At 41.2% G+C, this 20,938-nt stretch overlaps 3 protein-coding genes across 5 annotated transcripts in view; 1 reads left to right on the plus strand and 2 right to left on the minus strand.

Annotated features, from left to right (window-relative positions):
• The first annotated feature begins 1,299 nt into the window (after positions 1–1,299).
• rab33ba (RAB33B, member RAS oncogene family a) lies at positions 1,300–6,603 on the plus strand. Its single transcript, XM_046031403.1, has 2 exons — positions 1,300–1,811; positions 3,235–6,603. Exons 1-2 carry the CDS (start codon positions 1,584–1,586, stop codon positions 3,733–3,735), a joined length of 729 nt encoding a protein of 242 aa, XP_045887359.1. The 5' UTR covers positions 1,300–1,583; the 3' UTR covers positions 3,736–6,603.
• A 35-nt stretch (positions 6,604–6,638) lies between these two features.
• On the minus strand, positions 6,639–11,658 carry zgc:113425 (uncharacterized protein LOC541425 homolog). 2 transcript variants are annotated; one of them, XM_046031405.1, is made up of 7 exons: positions 11,322–11,658; positions 11,171–11,216; positions 10,694–10,753; positions 9,457–9,588; positions 7,683–7,829; positions 7,066–7,123; positions 6,639–6,960 (listed from the first exon to the last, which is right to left on the minus strand). In XM_046031405.1, the coding sequence occupies exons 1-7, from the start codon at positions 11,333–11,335 to the stop codon at positions 6,854–6,856; spliced, it is 564 nt and encodes a 187-aa protein (XP_045887361.1). In that variant the 5' UTR covers positions 11,336–11,658; the 3' UTR covers positions 6,639–6,853. The 2 variants fall into 2 exon arrangements, with proteins under 2 accessions (XP_045887361.1, XP_045887360.1); XM_046031404.1 differs by having other exon boundaries at positions 11,171–11,655.
• A 732-nt stretch (positions 11,659–12,390) lies between these two features.
• The window catches only part of setd7 (SET domain containing 7, histone lysine methyltransferase), a 519,573-nt gene continuing 511,025 nt past the window's right edge, over positions 12,391–20,938 (minus strand). Inside the window, exons 3-8 of one of the 2 annotated variants that reach the window (XM_046031401.1) lie at positions 17,992–18,193; positions 17,507–17,696; positions 17,277–17,358; positions 17,019–17,136; positions 16,058–16,215; positions 12,391–13,355 (exon numbers count right to left, since the gene is read on the minus strand). In XM_046031401.1, coding sequence (XP_045887357.1) covers positions 13,163–13,355; positions 16,058–16,215; positions 17,019–17,136; positions 17,277–17,358; positions 17,507–17,696; positions 17,992–18,193 — 943 coding nt within the window. In that variant the 3' untranslated portion in view covers positions 12,391–13,162. Of the gene's footprint in view, positions 13,356–16,057; positions 16,216–17,018; positions 17,137–17,276; positions 17,359–17,506; positions 17,719–17,991; positions 18,194–20,938 lie in introns of those variants that run through there. The other variant, XM_046031402.1, reaches the window with a different exon arrangement.

Consider the following 20,938-nt stretch of genomic DNA (forward strand, 5'->3'; position numbering starts at 1 on the left):
TACCCCGCCTTGCACCCGATGTCAGCTGGGATTGGCTCCAGCCCCCCGTGACCGTGTACGTAGGATAAGCGGTTGACGGTGGATGGACTAATTACTGTACATGACTGTGACTGAGGGGAGAGAGGGGTCGGCCTATTTTCCATTTGATGGATTCAAGAGAGAATCTTCAATTACAATTCATTCATTGATCAATTTAATGTGAAGTGTACAACAAAAATAATACTCAGTGGTTAACGAGGCAATCCCACAAGTATAGGTGGTGATGGGGAAAAGCATGTTGCTTTATGATGTGTTAGTACCACAGATTCCTTCAGTTTACATAGACAAACTTGATTTTAAGGAGAAAAAAAGCACCAACATAATGGTGAGGGGTTCCCTTACCTCCAAACTGTTCCATTTACCATTAAAAAGGAAAAATCAATTAAAAGATTATCCTAAAGAGAATAGAACCAGATGCCTCACTCTCCTTTTATTCCACAAAGAAACTCACTTTTAATTAAATTTTTCCTTGTAAGAGTTTCTGAGACAAATGTTCAAAATTGTTAAAAACAATTGTTTGTATTGTGATTCTGATATTGAAACTTTACAACATTTGTTCTTTTCATGCAGTTATAGGAGATCCCTTTAAGAGTCATTTGAAAATTGGGTATCTGAAAAGGACTATCAATCGCCCAAATTATGATACTAATGATAATAAATTAGGAGTTATAATGGAGGATAAAAAAAGAGAAGTCATTTTATGGCTAAACAATTTGTCCACATATGTAGCTTTACTAATACCGACCACTGTCCTCGGATTCATGAATGAGATGAACATGTTTAAGAAAACACTGAAATGTATAAAACCCAAACACGCCATGGATATTTACAAAACATACAGATATTGATTTCTGATTAGACCCTTATTTATTTCATTCTTCTTAATTTACATTTTGTTTACTTGACGCTTTTATCCAAAGCTATACATGTCAGAGGTCGCACGCCTCTGGAGCAACAACTACTTTGCTCAGGGACACAATGGTGGATGTCTCACAGTGGGAATTGAACCCAGATCTCCAACACCAAAGGCGCATCTTATCTATGCGCCATCACCACCCCAATTTATTATTGCTTTGTGCTCGGGCTGTGCTTTGTGCTGTTTGTTCTTTGTTACCAACTTTATTTTGTAACGGCCAGACTTCTGATTATATAACAAAGATATTAAAAAACAAAGAAGCCATTTTTCCTATTCGGAAATCATGACGTATAACCCTAAAATGCTATTGTGGGCGTGGCTGGATGTCTAGCCCCGCCTCCCCGCAGGCCGCAGCCCTGACCAACAGTGTACGTGGGTGCACAGCTGAAGACTGGGAGTGTACTGCTTTGTTAAACATAAAGATAGCGTGTGTGTCTTGGCAGTGTCTGATCGCCGAATAAATGTTACGTATTCTTCACATGTCTTTGAATTTTGAGTCGGAGCGGCAGCTGTGCGCGTGAGAGTCTTCTGTCGGCGCTTCCTGGTCAAACAGCCGCGGGGACATCGTTAGCTGGACGGACTGAGTGCTCGTGCAGGAGCCGCTGCTGGACCAGCCTGTCGGTCTGACATGGCGGAGAGCGGCTCGTCGGTTGAACTCTCCGGCTCTCTGACGAGCTCGAGTCTTCCGCCGCCGAGGACCCGCATCTTCAAGATAATCGTGATCGGGGACTCGGGTGTCGGGAAGACCTGCCTCACCTACCGCTTCTGCGCCGGCAAGTTCCCCGAGAAGACCGAGGCCACGATCGGCGTGGACTTCAGGGAGAGGCTGGTCGAGATCGACGGCGAGAAAATCAAGGTTTGAAATGCAGGAACATCTGATTCAGACAAGGGGCACGACTCGTGCCTCTGGCCAGGATGTAGGAATGAGTGAGGTTTCTTTTAATGGAGCTTCTTTACTGCGTTTCTGGAAGAGCAACATTCATGAAGGCTGCAAACACACCTCAAGCTACACACCTGCTTTAAATGCATCCAGAGGGGCCTGTTGGCAAAAATACTTCAGTTAAAGCTGCATAATGTGTCCCAATTTACTCTTCATTTCCTGCATACATCAGGGTCTTCACTTCTTGGCTCACTGAAATGACATGAAATCAGAGATCCATAAGTTCTTCTCAGTTAGTGCAGATGTGTCAGGGCCACGCTGGTAGACTAATCTTCACAACATGCATTTCCTTTTGGAAGGCTAGCTAGATCCGCCTGTGTCCAGAGGCGTCCCACCGTCTGAGAACTCTCCTTATCAGTTGTCCCTTGCATAATCACCGGTCCTGTCGTTGGGCAGCTGGCTCTGAGCCATGCTGGAAGTGTTAGAAACAGTTTCAACGTGCATTTTATGTTGTGAAAGAAGTGCTTCCAAAGTACACAGGGGCTCATCTTCTGAGTGAAACTGCAGCTTTCTATTTCCTGCTCCACTGTTTGTGGGTCAGGTTGGGCTTCTCGGTACCACTCTACCGGCTCTCCCTCCCTCCCTTTCTTCTGTCAGCTTTCTCTTGTCCAGCTTTTTGAAAACATACACTGAACCCTCGCTCGCGTCTCTGTTTGGCTGTGACTTCACGTGCATTTCTTTCCTGCTCATATGCTGTGGAGATCTTCAAGTGTTTGGTGAGGGGCTGCATGTAACCCAGGACACGGCTGTGCATCACACAGTGATGTTATCACCAAGCTGCAACTTGCGGGGCTGAAAAAAGAAGCTAACGTACAAGTGCCAAAAACCAGGCCGGTCCCCGCAGACCCCCGTGTTAAAACTTCACAGCAGAAATAAACAGGTTGAAAGTTTTTAGTCTCTATAGTCAATTTCCCCGTCATTCCTGACAACTGTAGGGGTACAGGGAACTCCCATGTTTAAATTAGATTAAGACTTTAACATATGCATAATTAAAGGCATGGCTGCTTTGAGTGATCAGTGTGTGTCGGCCTCAGCTCCATCCGTGATTCATTTCAGTGGCCATTTTTGGATTAGCCGGTACTTAGGCGAGTCAGGCACTGTCGAGATGGCGACGGCCAGAGCCAACAACCTTGAGCTTCACGATCACTCCTCAGAAACCTACGGGAGACATCACAGTGACCGCGTCCATGTTATTTTACAGTTTATGCTTGTCACTCAGTGCAACAGTGGCTCGCTTTTAACACAGATGGATAAACACACACACAGTCCCTGTTAGAATGCATTAGATGTCGGGTCTTTTTAATGTGATTTGATCCATTTCCGCACTGTCTCCACACAGATCCAGCTCTGGGACACCGCAGGTCAGGAGCGCTTCAGGAAGTCCATGGTGCAGCACTACTACCGCAACGTGCACGCTGTTGTCTTCGTCTACGACGTCACCAACGCTGCCAGCTTCCGCAGCCTCCCAGCCTGGATCGAGGAGTGCAAGCAGCACGCTCTGGGCACCGAGGTTCCCAGGATCCTAGTTGGAAACAAGTGCGACCTCCAAGACTGCATCCAAGTGGGCACAGACGTGGCGCAACAGTTCGCGGACACCCACTCCATGCCCCTGTTTGAGACGTCAGCAAAGAACCCAAACAGCCAGGGAGACGGAGACTATGGTGGGGGAAACAGTGACCATGTTGAGGCCATTTTTATGACGGTGGCCCACAAGCTGAAGTCTCAGAAGCCTCTGGTGTTGAGCCAGCCTCCTGTTGGATCAGGGGGTACCATCAACCTGGGCAGGGGGAGGGATGATGGGGGAGATGGGGGTAGGGGCTGGGGCTGCAGCAGCTGCTGAGGGAGATAACTTCAGCTGAGGCTGCACAGGACTCAAGAGATTTGAAGAAGGAGCTGAGGAAAGAGTGGAGAGTAATTTGAGGGCAGTATTTACAGTATGATTATTGTTTTAAAATGCAGAAATCTATTGTTTTCTTCCTTCAAAAAACTTCAGTGGCCTGAACCAGTTTTAATTAACTTTATCTTCATGGGATCTGTGGAAACAGAAAACAAGAAGATTGGAGAGTGCATTAATAAATAAGAGATTTGGGGGAGAGAAATCTCATAGTAATTTTCTTTCTTTACGACAAAGCTTTACTCAGACCTGATGGAAGAGCAGAATTTCATTTCTTCATGCGGATTTATCGGGGCAGACAAAATAACAGAACACATGATGATTTACCACTTCTTTCAACAGTCAGAAGTTTTATTCTGGTAAGTTTTGCCATGCTATCAAAATATTTCGATGTAAAAAATACAAGGATTCGCTCATAAAAACATTGCTCCATAGTGGCTGCTTCTAGTGGACTCCACTGTGTCCAAGGTCTTAAAACTTTGGAGCAGGAGCCAGCTTAATGCACTTACGTCAGTGGACATTGTCCCTTAGTACTTCACATTTCCAAACAAACTGAACAGAAAAAACACCAATCAAGGGCATTTGGGGCCCCTGGGATAGTTGCCTGTTGTGCGTGGTTGGTAATGCAGTCTTGAGTCAGGGATGTGTCCTAAACCATCTGATTAGATTGGTCCAGTCAGGGTGGGTCCAGCTTATTATTGTGAGATGGCCTGGGGTTGTTACAGATTTGAGCAACGGATTGGCGAGAGAAAAAATAAAGGCCAGAGGCTCTGGCAGTGTGAGCACTCGCCTTCTTTTAAAGCCCTTTTGGTGAGTAGAATCACTCGTCTTTGGCCACTACGAGCATTTTCTCAAGAGAAGGTCATGTCCCTCTTAAGACTGTGTTAAAGTGGTCACTCATAGTGATGAACCTAATGAGAATTATCACTTGGAGCTCCCCTCAACAAGCGAGTTTCAGCTCATTGTTTTGCTGTCCAGCGGGCGGCTTTTACTGTTTTGCTTCACTGACCCCTCTCATAGTGTTGTTTGTGGCCACAGCAGGCAGCTGTTTTTAGGGAAAAGCTCTAAAATCCACTCTACCCTACCGCCTCAGCACAGACAGACAGTTAGCGACTAGCTGGTGAGCGTAGTGCAGCATTTAGGATCTAAAAAGCGAGATATTTCACTCACTTTATCACCAAATACAGAGCTAAGTTAAGCATTCACCAAATGAATGACAATGTTGCTACATACTGTAAATAACAGTTTAACAACTTTGTTGGAGTACAAACTGTTCGCTTGCTAACTGACCGTTAGCTGATTTTAGCAAGTTGTTTTTACCCATTTCAAAACTCTTTTTTGAACAAATTGTGTACAATGGTGAATAAATCGTGAGGAGAGAATAAACAACCCAGTAGAGAGACAATAGACAGACACTTTGAGAGCTGTGACTGACTACTGCTAGCTCTGCTGGCTAGTGTGTTAGCAGTTAGCTCGCCAGCTACAGTAGTTAGTAGCAATAAGTAACCAACTATTCATAGGTATGTTGGAGATGACTGTGGCTGACTTTCACAGACTTGATAGTCAAATGGAGCATTTGCAAAGAAAATTGCTGTGAGATCAGTCAAAAAGTGGCGCCAACTTTGTGCAGCCAGAGATAAGCAACTGCGGCCGCCTTGCTCCCGCGAGGTGTTAATATCATGTGACATGGGGACGTCTTGCAGCGCCGGCGAAAGTCTGACACAATTTTTAACCAGCATGCTCTATGTTAGGTCCAGCATGCTTCATGTTAAGTCAGCGCTGCGTGCACCAAAAGTTTTGTTTACAGCTTATTTCCACTGCCCCCAAGTGGGCCGAAAAATCAGTATAACAGGTTTTAAATGCAGGCCGCTGTTATCACCTATTGAACCCTTTCAATCTGCCAAACACGCCTGCTGCACAGTATGACCTGTTTATTCTTGCACTCTGAGATGGGGGGCTGTAACCAGGAATTCATTAATTTGATGATAAAGGATGTAAAAGAGAGCCTGTAAGGAGTTTGGAAATGGAATCTAGAGAGAGTTGTTTGTAGTTGTTATATTGGCCCATTCTAACGTAGGAAAGGCTGCAGATCAGCCAGAGTGGGAAACTGTGTTGTTCAGCCAGTGAATCAAACAGTGGAAACACGTGTGTGTGTGCGGCTTTCTAGTGTGCAGTTCTACATGTACATGGATGGCTATAATCCACTACATATCTTGTATGTAAACTTGTAATATTCTGCATGTCACGCCAACACTGTAATACGATAAAAGCTGACATTGGTTGATTCCTATTGATGCACCATAAGCTGGTGTCCACTTCATGTTGGTCTGCAACTTTGCGTCTTTGAATGTTGTGGCTACAGCTGGTCCTGTGGCTCCTCTGCTGATAATCATCTGTTACTCTGCACATAATGTCTTCTCTCAGGACTCACTGTTCAGAGGCTATGCACACGGGGGAAAACCAAAGACAAGCTGCAGCTCTATGGCTTGTCAGCAGTGTGACAGTGGAAGACATCACGTGGGTGATTTAGATTTGGTTGCTGCTTTTTTTTTTCCTCCCCTGTTTGTTTTTGATAAATGCCCCCCCCCACACAAAATCCTACTATAATTTCCTCTGCCTTACTTTTCTTCACTAGAACCATGAAAAATGTAATGCTACTGTATCTCTTACTGCAAACGCCAAAAAATAAATGACAATTAAAATATTACACAGTTACTAATGAATGAAATTACTGGGGTCAGGAGATAAAGGGAGACACTCGCAATAGTTTTGTCATGTGTAACATTGCAATAAACTACTCTGGACATTTCAAAATGTATCATGTCTCTTTAGAAAATCACTTGATGAAATAGCTTGAAACATCAGGCAGGTTTTATTTATCAAATACACATAAAATCATAGAATCTATAGATAAAACAAGTCACTTTCACACAGCATATTGGGAATTTCAGTCTTGACATGTCACACATACAACTTCGGCATTGTTTAAATTGGTTGTGTCTTGAGATCCCCCTCCTGTCTGGAGTGGAGGAAACAGGGATGTGTAGGACCAGTCTCTAATGTGTCAGGCCAGTCTGACGTACGGAGGCCGTTTGGCGGGACCCTCTTCCTCAGTGGTGCCCTGGTCAGTGGACTGAGCTGGAGAGTTGAAGAGCCTGTCATCGCCAGTTGCTGGACACAGAGGAGAACTACATCACAGGGCTGCTGAGAGCGAAGCGCGTTCAAACGTAGGGACATCAGCTGCAACTGTGGGCAAGTTTCAACATTAGTTCTTACCTTGCCAAGTACAAACCATCTCAGTGTCCCCATGGTCACACTGAGGAACCAGTGTCTCCTGCAACACACACAAAGACAGAACATGATACCACTGGTCTACAAAATGTATTTTTTAAAAAGAAGAATATAGTGTAGAATCAAGATTTGCTCCGTCAAGTGGAAGCAAAACTCTAAACTTTTTAGAGTTTATCTGACAGCAATGTTACAACATTCCACAGCATGTCCTGAACGATACTGTTGAAACATACAGCAATTCTAACCTGTCCTAGCATAACAATGTAAAGTATCTGAACAGGGGTTATGTTAGAAACTGAGTCTGAGCTTACATTTTAATCATCATGCTTTTAATATTGGCTTTATGCTGCAATAGAAGAACATTTTAGCTAGTCTTATTTCCATGTCTTCTCCACGGATCACAACGTCAGAGTCAGTGCTTTAGCAGCTTTAGCCCCCGTCTTCTACCATGATAACATGCTTGTAGCCATCATCGGATATTTGAGACCAATAAAACTGATAGAAATAAGAAGCTGTTTCTGTCTACCTCTGTTTAAAATCAAGGTACCATTGTTTCAAAAACAGCTTTAATTTAGGATTTTGCTCTGTGTGTTCTTCCCTACCAATCCAGTCCTGGCATCATAGCAGCCACAGCAGGGAAGACTACGGCAGCCCAAATAGGCAATGAGAGAGGAGAGAGCCAGGCTGATGGTGCAGGTCAGCAGTATGGTGGCGTTGGCCCCTTTCACCATCCGATGAAGCACAAACGTCTGAGCAGAGAGACAAGGAATGTATAAAACCTGTGTTAAGTGAACTTAGCTGTGATGTAGTACTTCCCAGAGAGTACAGCGTGGCCTTTTAAAACAAATCTCACTTGATGTATATACATGTACTTCTGTGTATATGTAGACTACTCTGTGAGATTAGTTCTTAAGTGTTGCTCAAAAGGCACTATATGAAAGATTAGGGGTCACAAAAATCATTAGGAGAATCAATCTCTGGATATCATGAATATTCAGACCAATTGACCAGAAGGTGTCTGACTGAACAGGACATCCTCAGGCCTCAATGCTAGTGGGGCAAAAATTGGCCAACTACTAACTCTAGTTGCTAGTCTAAGCGTGCAAAACAGTTTGCAGTTCTAAAGGGCTACTCCAGCATTTAGCAGGGCACTTTCATAAAGCTTGAGGACTTGCAGGAGACAAGATTTCAAAAGAATCAGAGACTGGTGGACATAGAAACACGAGAGGCCGAGATTTCTAGATCAACTTCCACAAATGCCGAACATATTCCCCATAATGCTGTTCAACAGTGTCTTTTATTAGAACCTGGCTGCCTGAAAAACACGCATGTAGTTCAACCACCATACCCCCCAGTTTGTAATGCAGGCTTCCTGTTATACATTTGTAGTCTCCAAATCAAACTGAGGTAACCCAGATGAGGTCATCGGGTTATTTTCTTAGACTCAAGCTTTTCCAGAGTCACTAAAGACACAGAGATCAGGGGTTGGCAAATAAGTCTGGCACCAATTTTTTTTCATGCCGTTACATGGTGAGCCAAAACAAAGTCTAATTATTTCAAATCCTTATATACTCGTGTGTACACACACGCGCACACACACACACACACACACACACGCACCGCTCAGTTGGTACTGTGCGGGACTAAAGTTAGGAAGGTCTAAGATTGATTACAACTAACTGCAGATTTTTTTCCCCCTCCCATGTTAAACAAATTGATTATAAGGACACTTTTGCACATGCTCACAATAACGCATGTGCTGCAGGGTGTGTGCGTCCCAGCGTTTGGTCCGGATTCAAAAACCAATGGACGCTTATTTTCATTTCCCTGAGGAAAGTCAGTGGAATCCAGTCACACCTTCAATGACGGCTTTTTCAGAGGTGCGTCAAGCAAGCCAGAGACTCTTGTGAATGTCCTTCAAAACTCTTCAAAGTAAAAGCTCTCAATAAACTGGACATAATGCATTGCTGCAAAAACGTTCTTGCACTTTTATTTAGGAGGCACAATCACTTAAGAGGAAGTGATTGTGTGAGTTACTGTAGCTTTCATGACAGATCTATTTCAGCACCAGCTGCTATCAATTGATTTATTTTTCTGCTATCACACCAATCTGGCCGCGGGCCAGATATTATTGCTGACGGGCCGGTTCTGGCCCGCGGGCCGCCTATTGCCTACCACTGATATAGATGATAATTGTGTGCCACGTTATTGTAATGTAATGATGAGAAATTTGGAATTGTGTGCAAAAATAAATCAATTTAATTCATTTAGATTCTGATTTAGGCTCAACTCCCTTTAACCTCCAATTTTAACAACGTGCGTCGCCTAAAGGAAGTATTTTGTGGTAGCGCAACTACACGTGTGTGTGTTGGTTACCACTTGAGGACTGTCGTGGTGGTGGAAGACCTCTTCATCCTCCTCTCCGTAGGTGAGGGTCACACAGGAGTAACATGATACAAACACTGCAGCCACGCAGGAGAGTCCTGCTGCTACCACCATCACACTCACCTGCAGGGACAGGAAGAAAGGTCCAGCACAAGAAAATGATACAATATGCAAGTATGTGTAGGAGAGAAAGGGAGAGAGTGATTCTCTCACTAACTGACTAACTTCATTTCATTATTTAACATTTGGTTCTATACAACAAATATAATCCAATTGTTATATTTTAGGATTATTTTACAAATTGAGCCACGCCTTCCCCAATGTGAGTCCTTGCTGTTGTAGTAAACAAGATGGTGGAGAGCAAATATCAAAGAAAAATGCTGAGAAATGTATTTGGAACACGTGTCTGGACATCCAGGCCAATGTTAATTATGCATGTGGCAAACATCACAAAAACTAAAAAACTATCTTGAGTCATTGTCACCATTTAATTTGTACCCAGAGTTTTTATTTTGTGTATTTAGATAGGCTCCACTTGGCAGTTTTGGTAGTAACTAGTTCATCGTAGCAATCACTCCCAGAACTCCCACTGGCACGAGAGCTAAACTGAAACGCTGTAAAGTAAGAATGCTAAACAGCATCTCCCTGACAAGGTTTTTCAACAGAAACATGTCATAGTATGTATTTTGTTCCCAATTCTATAAAAATTAAATTAAAAATGATTCCAAAAAATCAGTATCACGGAAAAAACAACAACTAATCAGCCAATAATTCATTCTCAGTTTTTTTCCTCTCTAATATCAATGATAATAGAGTCAAGATGTTCTGTATAGCCTTGGACTCCATGGTTAAGTTAGGGCTTAGGTTACTATCTGTCACAGAGATGACTTGTTGGGCATAGGTGTAAGGGGAAATAAAAATTTAAGTTGGGTGGAACACCTCTCCCCTTAAGTGTGTCCTGTGCACACCACTGCTGACATAATACTGCCATGTTTAGTGTTTTGTGAATATATGCTTAGGTTCCTATAAGAATATCACAGGTGAGAGATCAAAACGCTACAAAAAGGATTAATATAAATAAATACAGTGTAAAATAATATACATTATCTCTAAGAATAGTGTTGTTTACTTTATTCAAAAAAAAAAGAAAGTAATCCAAAAAGAGGACCTTGCCTTGAGAAAAGTGCACGTACAGAGATAACGAGAGTGAAGAAACCATCACACGTACCAGCACTGAGTTTTTCCTTTGGGAGGCATACAGGGCCAGAACACCTGGAGAGGCCATGATCTAAACGGAAGTGAGAATGAAATGACACACGAGCGGAACAAAGGCCAGGGCAAAATAATCCTTAATGACAACTAAGCATCGATATGGCCCCTTATCTCTTCCTGAGATTTACACCAGGCTCCATGTTCAGGAAACTTAGCGTTCCCAGGTAGCAACCAGTTTTCAAGTGTGTACTGAATGAATGCCCAAATGAAGATCTAGCAGAAATTTGTAAAACTTGTCATGGTCCAATAAACATGAGGAGGAAACCTGCTGCTGAACTGGACTTTATAGGTCTAACGTCACGCTGTATTCACCTCTCACAACAACAACAACACGGACACTATCGGTGGTCCTCGGTCCAGACGTGATGATACTACTTTAACGATCCTGTGTTAATCAACATTAATTATTGAAAACAGAGGATCAATATCTCACCAGTGCTCCCCATACCGGTGTCCTGGTGGTACTCAGCGGGGTATCCCTGCGGAAAACAGCGTCCATGAACCCGCACACCACACAAAGACCCGCACAAGCCACCTGCAGGACGCCGAGGACGAGCACGCTCTTCTGGTTGAAAATGAAGTACCTGTACCGGTCCATCTCCAGGTATTAAGCCGCTGGAAGTCCCCTGCTGGATGTCCGCCTCTCTCCGCGGTCAGAAGGGAAGTTTGGCTTGTGGTTGAAAAACATTCATGTCAGCTCGACCCTCGGTGTCGCTTCGTGGGGTTTCTGTGTCAAAAACGGGAGTTCCGGTGACCACACGTGTGTGCGGGTCATGCAGCCTGTGTGAAACCTAGAATAGGGTTGTTTTCATTCCGGAAAGTCGAACTTAAGTCTGTCTCTCCTTCCGGGCTGCAGCTGGTTTCAGTGTTACCTCAGCAGGTGGTGGTTTATCCATTAACAAGGCTGACTGAGGCAGGCAGCAAAGGGTGCACTACAGTCCAGAGTTTAGACTCTCAGGCCCCGCCCCCTACACCTGCTGATTGTTAAGTTTCCCTTAACCAAATCTATGGATCAGTCAAAGTTAAATCATTCCCGCTTGAAAATCTGTAACTGTTCTACCTTTGACCCAGAGAATGGTAATATTATACAGGCCTGCCTGAAAGATGAATTAATCCCGATATACTGTCTGCCAATGTGAAACTAGCACTTTTCTTCAAGGGACTAATTAAATGTTATGTTAAAAAGAAAATTAATTGCACTCAAAATTAGGCCAATTCAAGCAAGCTCACCTTCACATCACCAGGTGTATGAAAGACATACGAAATTATAATATATATGTTATAGTCAGTCAGAGCAAACAGCATTGCAGAAATTAGCTTAATTTAACATTAACAGCAGGTCCTTCCTCAGACATTATCTCTTAATTGTGATCCTCACATCACAAAATACTTGCAAGTCACAGTGTGCAGTATGTAAAATCTCAGTATTTGTAGTCGCACAGGTACATTTATCCAGGTACTCGCCTTCAAAAATACTAAACACACTAAAATGTAGTTTTATTGTCTTTTAAAAAAGCCCCCGTTCATTCAGGGGATTTTTGTTTGATAGCAACGAGAAACAGTTCACTGTCTTTAGATGACTAGTAGTTTGAGATAGCAGCAATGGCAAACATACACACAAATTGCATCAGAAGATACACAAGGCATTGTTAATTGATTTTGTTTATATGGGACTTTTATTTTGTAGCTTATGAACACAGATAATTAAGTTAGAAAAGTGGAACAAGCTCACTGTCGTTCTTTCCTGTAGCGGTAGACCGTGCCTAAGTTACAAATCACTTCTATGAAGCTCAGGAAATACAGTACGTTACCAATTTCAATTAGTCACTATAAGATATACTGTATTCTGTGTGCTAAGTGACAAAGCCCTCTTTTAAAGGTATGGAATTTATGTCCAGCTGAATTAGTTCAAATGAAGTGTGAGCTAACCAGTTTAAACGGATACGGTAAATGCTGTTAAACTCAACACCTCAGAGGCAGCCCTGCCAAGTAAACTGTAGCCCCTGTGTAAAACAATTATAGACAGTAGAAACTGAGAAAATTTTTAGTTTTTCATCATAGCCCAAATGTATAAGCACCAACCATGAACATGTAAATCTTCATTTCCATGTGAGTAATAAGTGATCACAAGGACAGTGGGTAAAATCAGACAGAACAGCCCCTCTAGCCAGAAACATGTCTTCTCTAATTTAAACATTTGGTTTCTTGCATAGTTCTTGTGTTGCTTTGGCCTTCCATCTCCAAGGCCTCCATTCATAATGCTCAAGCACAATTCCATTTGAATGCCATATGAAGCACAGTAACATCTAGAATATCTATGGTGTGGTTTGGAGCTGCAGGGGGTATCAGGTGCCGTAATGACTCTTGTAAGGTGGTAGCACAGGTAGAGGGGTGTTTTATTGTCCAGGGAAATTCATCTGTATTGTCACTGGCCAGTGGGAGCCGCCTGTCCCCGCTGGAACTCCTCCCACTCCTGCTTGTACCAATCAGGGGCCTCAGGGCCATTCTTCCCCGTTGGCTCGTGATCGTAACCATAAGCTACTGTTAGCTCTTCGTTTTTCTGCACAGGCCTCAGGGTTCGGATACACTTGATAGGCCCAAAACAAGGGTGGACAAACCTGCACAAACCAAAAAAAAAAAGAAATAAAAGACAGACATTCAGACAAGAAACAGCATTTCTTACAAGAAATTTGGATGCTTAACGAGAAGCAGAAGTAGTCGTCACTGTATGCTAATGCTCTGTTCAGGTATAAATCTATTTTCAGAAACATCTGATGTAGCTTGCGCCCTTCAGTGAAGACATTTCTTGCTATTATAAAAATAAACATTTCTTTAACAGCTTAAAACCAGTTACGTCTAGATGATCCTGACTAAGTTTTGGGATGATTGGCCCACCAGTTTCTGATGAGATGTTGAAAGTAAGATTTTCAGGAAATATAATTGCTTGAGGTCAGTGAGTGTTATTATATGTGCCTATGTAGAGGGTGAAATTTGCAATCCACCTGCCAATTCTAGCATCTCTAGTTCAACATTTTCACAGGGTCATAAAAGGCAACTTTCGTGTTAATATGACCTCAATGGGCACTTGAAAACATAACACATGCATGGATTGCCACATTGTTGGCAAGCAGGACTTGGCCGACTGGCGATTTGAACACCGGAGGGCTTGCAAAGTAAAGTGCCCCGCCCACACCTGTTTTTACAAAGCACCATTCCATACAAAACAGTGCCTCATTTAGCCCCGACTATTAAACTATTTCTTAATCTGTGATTGTCGCAAGCGCCCTTATAAAAACCAGGGATGCTGAAAGTCAGTCACAGTTGGTTGTGCTGAGAGAAGGTCAGTCATGACATCATATGTTTTTTTGAATTGTATTGAATGGCGAAGAAAACGTCTAATCTAATGGTAGGGCTCTATGAAATCACTTAAAATGTTGTTCCCAAATTCCGTGTTTTTCCTTCAACACTTTGTCACCGCAGAGTGTGTAATCATGTGGTGGATGAATAAAAATTCACCAATTCAATAAGAAAATATTAAAAATGTCATCATTATCACTGAATTAGATGTATCATGCAAATGTGGATATAGAAATATTCAAATTTATTTGCAATTATTTATGTGGACAATTCACAATAAATGTTGCATGATATGTATTTTGGAACTGACTCATTAAATAGGTTATTACATGACTATTGACAATTTGGAGTCTGATGGAGGCTACACGGGTAACGCTCCTCGTTTACACAGCTTACAAGATATAGTTGCCATATCCTGATATTAGAGGTGTGAATCATCAGAGGTCCCACGATACAACATTATTGCGATTATATATACATTTATTAGCGATGTATTGGAATGTTACATTTTTCCAACTTTAAATTGTTTCCCCAAAGGAAAACTCTTTTTCTAGTGGATTATTATAGTACCAAAAAAAAGTCATTCTCATGCACAATTTATATAATAAAAGATCGATACTTGCCACGGAAAATATCGCAATACTATGCTGCATTGATTTTTCCCCCCACCCCTACCTGATATATAGCTATATCAGAAAAATATACTATTAATATATTAATTTCACTGAGTACTACATGAAACTCGTAGTTCTTGGAAGTGCAGTTTGAAACAACTGTGGCTGTGAGTACAGGACATCAAAATGTATTTTGTAAAGTATTTTCAACTTCATTTAAGATGTACATGTTTGAAGTTTCAACCCTTTTTCTTCAAGAGCAACAGTGTTTGTTTATTCTTAAAGATTTCCCCATCATCTTTCTTATAAGACATATACTAAATACTAGCAGCCACCTAGCAACTAGCATATCAGTTTACTGGATGAAAGAAGTTGCCCCGGGAAGTCAAATGAACATTACATTAGAAAACAGTAAGGAAATAGAAGTACCATTTACTTACTGCTGGTCTTATTTTACTGCTTTTAGAAGTAAACTGACCAAATTTAATTAAATAAAATTGTTCCTAGTTAAATTATGTTATACTGCTTTATGTTTGCTTGGAACAACTAAAGCAAAGTGTTCACTGTGATTCACTGTTAAAAAGCATCTCAAGAAAACACATTGTCAAATTAGTTCAAGTCAGTTTTATTTATATATCCCAAAATCACAAATTTAAAGGGCTTGCAGTGCCTGGTTAAAGAAATGCAACCTGTAGTGATGGCTCTAAGAAGGTAAGCAGTGTTGTCTGTCATTTATGCACTGTCAAGAGTTATGACAGAGCTGACTGACTGGTTTCAATGTCCGAAAAATATAATTTCGATGCACGAACTAATCAGAGAAGGCCTCTCACTACTTTTGTTTTTCTTTTGTTAATACCAGGACATTTTATACCCAACATTACTTTTATTGTTGTGTGTTTGTTTGCCACAAATAAGTCAACTGGACTGGTAAATGAAATGTAACCTTTTGCATTCATCTTGGTGCATCCCTTGGTTAAGTTCAGTTTGTTTACATGCCTTTAGTCTATTTTCTTTCACCTGAATCAGGAGATGAGTTCCATTTACATCATACTTTAGTTACTGCAGGTTTCATTTGGTGTACTTAACTGCAAATAGAATATATTTTAGCCGGTTATAGTTTAGTTAGGTTGCGCCAACATAGATGAGAAGTCCTTAAAGTGCTCACAAACATCTGCTGAGGAAGATTGTGTGATGCAAACGAATACCCCTTCACTACTTCATGAACCTTGAAGAGTAGAGATGGTTGTCCACTACTGTTTATAAGTTCAAGAATGAACTTTCAATCTTATTTTTTAAATGTATGACCATCTCCCCCTCTCTGTCCTCTGCTCCTGTCAGTTTGTACTCACGGGTCATATTTGCAGTTGGGGTTGAAGGAGTGGTTTGCCTTGTGACCCAGAGAGGCACAGTATCTCTCTGTCTGGTCAAATGGCGGAGGAACATCAATCACTGTATCCTCGTCCAATGAGATTGTGTTGCCATTAAGTGCCCAGTCTCTGCTGTCCACCTGAGTAATCCATGAAGTCATAAAAAAAGACAAATGGTTTAATTAGCACAAATACTGCAAAAATAAATTAAGGTACAAATTTTGACGTTTCTCATTGCTCCATTACTTGTAGCTAAATATTTCAACAATTTATCCATTATAGTAAGCTAACAATGTTATCTCTTTAGCCATCTATTTTAACCACCATTACTTTTAGCTATTTGACCAATTTTAGCCATTACATGAAGCTAACTATTTGACCAATTTTAGCCATTACATGAAGCTAACTATTTGACCAATTTTAGCCATTACATGAAGCTAACTATTTTAACGATTTTAGCCATTACATGAAGCTAACTATTTTAACGATTTTAGCCATTACATGAAGCTAACTATTTTAACGATTTTAGCCATTACATGAAGCTAACTATTTTAACAATTTTAGCCATTACATGAAGCTAACTATTTTGACGATTTTAGCCATTACATTAAGCTAACTATGTTAATGATTTAGCAGTTACTATATTTTAACCACTATTATTTTTTGTTATTTCAACTATTTATCTATTAAATTTAGCTATGTATTATGTATAACAACTTATTCTTAAATTTTACATTACTATTTCAACTAACTATTCAGATATTCAAATTGTAATTTCCATTTCTTCATATTTGTTTAGCTACTGCATAGCAAATTCCTCGTATGTATAAAACACTATAAAGCAATAAAGCTCCTTCTTCTTTCCTTCTGACAGTCCCAGGTAGTACCTGTTTGGGAATCAATGCTCTTAATGACCTCTTTACTTGTGCTCTGGGTATCATACCTCTGAGTGTGTGATCCGTACTCCATTATAAAAAGCCATCACAGTGTCAGTCTCAGCATCTGTCTTGGCAAACAGGCCCTGTCCTGCTCCTCTGATCATAGAGTCTGCCACAAACACCCTGACACACACAAACAATATTGTGACAATATGAAGAACCGTCTTGAAGTGGCTCTGCCCCAGTATCATTCTAATGGTAAATTCAGGGAGAGACACGTCATTTATCAGGCTAGCAGGATGTACAGTATACAGCTTACTTACATTTGGCTCTCATAAGGGTCAGGAAGTAGAGTGTGGGTGGCGATACAGGTGGACGTAGACTTGTCGTATGAGTATACAGGACCTTAAAAATAAAGTCATGTTAATGTCCAGATTTTTACAAAAATGCCTCTACATTAATTACAAGTACATGACCCCAAAATAACAAAACTATTGTACAATGATAAATAAATCTAACTTGTGTAACATCTAAGTCTAACACCTGTACTTACTGTTGGGTGTGATTTCAAAGCGTAACCTTCCACTCTCGTTGGAGATCACGGTGGCAAGGCGAGCCTCGATTAGATCTCCGTCCACAAAGCTTCCATAGAGAGCTGTGCGTCCATCGGGGTAGATGTATGCTATAGATTCACCGGTCATCTCCCCGTCCTCATTCACCTCCCCAAACAAACAGCCCCTATCCTAGACGCACCACAGTACACACCAAAATGCACAATACACACAGTCAGCAAACACCATTCATTTACTTTACTTATACTATGTACAGTATGTACAGACCTCATGCATTTTATCATGACTATTTCTTTGTCTTAAATAAAGTTTTCAGGAACATTTATTGCCATACAGAACTTTTTACAGGTAAGATAATACTTCCTGAGTATATGGCCTCAGAGGTGTTTAAACTCATGTAACCAAGTGAATTCTCCACATGTGTAAACATAGCCAGGGTGTTGCAGTGAGCACTGAGCTGACTCACAGGGTAGTAGACCCAGCATTCCCCACAGCGGTTGTTGTCTTTGTACTGGCCCTTGAACACCAGGCGGCCCTCTCCATCAAACTCCTGAGCAGGCCCGTTGAGCTCACCATCCACATACGTCCCATGGAGGACACCACCATCTTCATACGTATACACCCCCTGGCCCTGCAGAGCATCATCTACATAGAAACCCTCCAGTGTACTGTGGAGGGGAAAGACAGAAAGAGAGCTGCAGTGAAAATCAAGCTATTATTAAATGTAATTACCCTAAGGAAAGTAGGGTCAAAGAAAGGGACTGCATGTTCCTTTGTGGGCGTGGCCAGCATCCTCTGCCTGGAGTAAATGACCATATTTGGCTTGGAACGACTTCATACCGAGCCGTTAGTAGAAAAAACTGTTCAAAACAGAGCGTTCAGATCAGGGGGATATCTGAGGTTTTGGCTCACAGGGATTTCTTTTTAATACTTTTACCTCATCATTTGAATCTTTGGGCATGTTTAATATGAACATCTGACATTATAACATTATAGAAATGCTAGAAAATATGAAAAAGCATAATAGGTCTTTAAACAAAATACTTTGTGACAGAACTTTCACTTCAGCAATTGCATGCAGAAAGACTCTTGTTGACTTTTCTTGCCCCCCACCTCGCTGCCAGTGTGTCCACAGACAGTGGAGGGCCTAGGCCACATGTGTCAAACTCAAGCTTTAAAGATTCATGATCTTCCTAAAATAAAAGTCTATGCTGCCATAAACTACATCTCCCACAATGCATGTCGATTTTGTGACTCGAGAAGTGACGGCATCCCGCCACTAGACTGCGATGTTTCCAAACCCACTACAATAGTTTTCCAACAAGTGAAGATGACAAATGTATACAAACAATCCCTAAATGTCCAAGACGAGAGAAACTGATGCAGAAGGAAGGCAGTTTCATGAATGGTGGGAAAGTGAAAACAGGTTTGTGCTTCAAGGAGAAAAACCGGTAGGCTAGGCCTATGTCTTTTGTGTCATGAGGCAGTATCAGTGATGAAGGATCAACGTTAGTTAAGGCTCCTGCAGACTACACGACTTTCACTTGCCGTCTTGTGACGGGAGTCTTGAAGTCGTTGTGTCGTTCACACTAAGTGACTGATCGGTGACAGGAGGTCACACACTACACGAGCTGACAGCGGCTCTGTCACCCGACGCTGGTCTCCAAACCACGTTTTGTCAAGAAAACACACCTGAAATGACAAACAGGAAATGATGCGAACCTACACACGAAATACCTGTCATTAGTTGGACGTATGCCCTCTGCAAGGCTGTGTGCAGCTGGACTATTTGTTTTATCACATCTGTCCCTCATGTTATTAGCAGCTCACAGTTATTTGTTTTACCAGGGTTCTGCACCTCTGGACTGTGGGAAAGTGAAAAGTTACTGTAAAAGCTTGTGTTTGATGATATTTGTCTTTGTTATTTACTTGAAATGTTTATTCTTTCATTGATGGAGTAATGAGGGTTTTTAAATCTGATAAATTCATTTATTTATTTTATAATAACACAGAGACATTTTCTTACTAAGGCTATATTTTTACATCTGATAAATGTCCTTAACTTGAATACATAATCAAATAAAGAGAAAGTTATTTAACAATATGTTAAGGAGTAGTTACGTTTATACAGTCTTACAGCTGCAACTGGCCCTTTGAGGGTCACCGTAATGCTTATGTGGCCCTTGGTGAAAATTAGTCTGACACCCCTGACCTAGGCTAACAGTGCAAACAGTGGATCACATCACAAATCTGAGACAGAACATTCAAAATATTTATGATCTTTGTCAGCAAATGTCTTTAAGTAAAATTATGTAAAACCTTTTTCAGTCCTTTTTCCTCAACAGAATAAACATCTTAATAAGAAAAATTAAGTCCTAATTCATGTATGATTCAATAAAATTCAAACATTTATTGAATATTTATTGAACATTTGTTATATTGTTATTGAAAAAATGTATATTGCGATAATTATTGTTATTGTTTTATTGTCCAGCCCTACTGGATACCTTTATATGATTTACAGTATCTCAGTCTCAAGACACAGACAGTATGACCATCACCACAGCAACTTCATCTATGCTAGCACACAATTACAGTATGAACTGGTAAAGGATTGTGAAAACTGTAGAAAATCTCAGATTACCTGCTGGCTGCAACTTAATTCTTGCAGAGACTTTTATCTTAAATGATTTTATCTTGTCTCCAAATCTAGATTTTATGTTTTTAACCGAATCCTGGTTGCAAATGAATGACTATAGCCAGCTAGCTGAACTGTGTCCGCCTCAATATGATTGTTTTAGTCAACCGAGGGTCAGTGGTCGTGGTGGTGGGCTAGTGAGGGTGTATAGGAAAAATTTTAAATGTCATCAAGTACGCTGTGATGAATTTAACTCTTAAAGTTGGAGGGCTGCAACCTATCATATTTGTTATAATTTATCGCCCCCCAAAACCGCCTAGAGGATTTTTATCAGAACTTCCTGAATTTTTATCTACTCTGGTTTTAAATTATGACAGAATTGTTCTTTGTGGCGATTTTAATATTCATGTTGATGACCCCAACAATGTTAATGCAACTGACTTTTTAAATATGGCCACTTCTTTTAACTTCAAACAACATGTCAAAGGACAAACACATAACCGTGGTCATACACTGGACTTGGTTTTTACCCTGGGTGTCAGCATTTCCTCTGTGGAATTAGTGGACATGACCATATCTGACCACAGATGTATTGTTTTTAGCTGCGATTCGCCTGTTACTCATGCCGCCTCACTAAGCTCCGTGTGTTCTCGCATCTTTAATGAACAAAATGTTTCAAAGTTTTGCGCATTCTTTCAGAGCCAAAGCCAACACCTGTCTGATTCCAACACCAACAATCTGGTCGATCACTTCAATCATATCTGCTTGTTGTCAC

Source organism: Micropterus dolomieu, linkage group LG19 (genome assembly GCF_021292245.1).
Source record: "Micropterus dolomieu isolate WLL.071019.BEF.003 ecotype Adirondacks linkage group LG19, ASM2129224v1, whole genome shotgun sequence".
NCBI lineage: Eukaryota > Metazoa > Chordata > Actinopteri > Centrarchiformes > Centrarchidae > Micropterus > Micropterus dolomieu.

Coding starts and splice junctions, on each gene's coding strand:
- zgc:113425 (XM_046031404.1), bottom strand. CDS start 11,335: ATGGACCGGTACAGGTACTTCATTTTCAACCAGAAGAGCGTGCTCGTC. Junction 7,124..7,682: donor ATGATGCCAGGACTGGATTG/GTAGGGAAGAAC, acceptor TGTGTGTTGCAG/GAGACACTGGTTCCTCAGTG. Junction 6,961..7,065: donor GATGGTTTGTACTTGGCAAG/GTAAGAACTAAT, acceptor CTCTGTGTCCAG/CAACTGGCGATGACAGGCTC.
- rab33ba (XM_046031403.1), top strand. CDS start 1,584: ATGGCGGAGAGCGGCTCGTCGGTTGAACTCTCCGGCTCTCTGACGAGC. Junction 1,812..3,234: donor TCGACGGCGAGAAAATCAAG/GTTTGAAATGCA, acceptor GTCTCCACACAG/ATCCAGCTCTGGGACACCGC.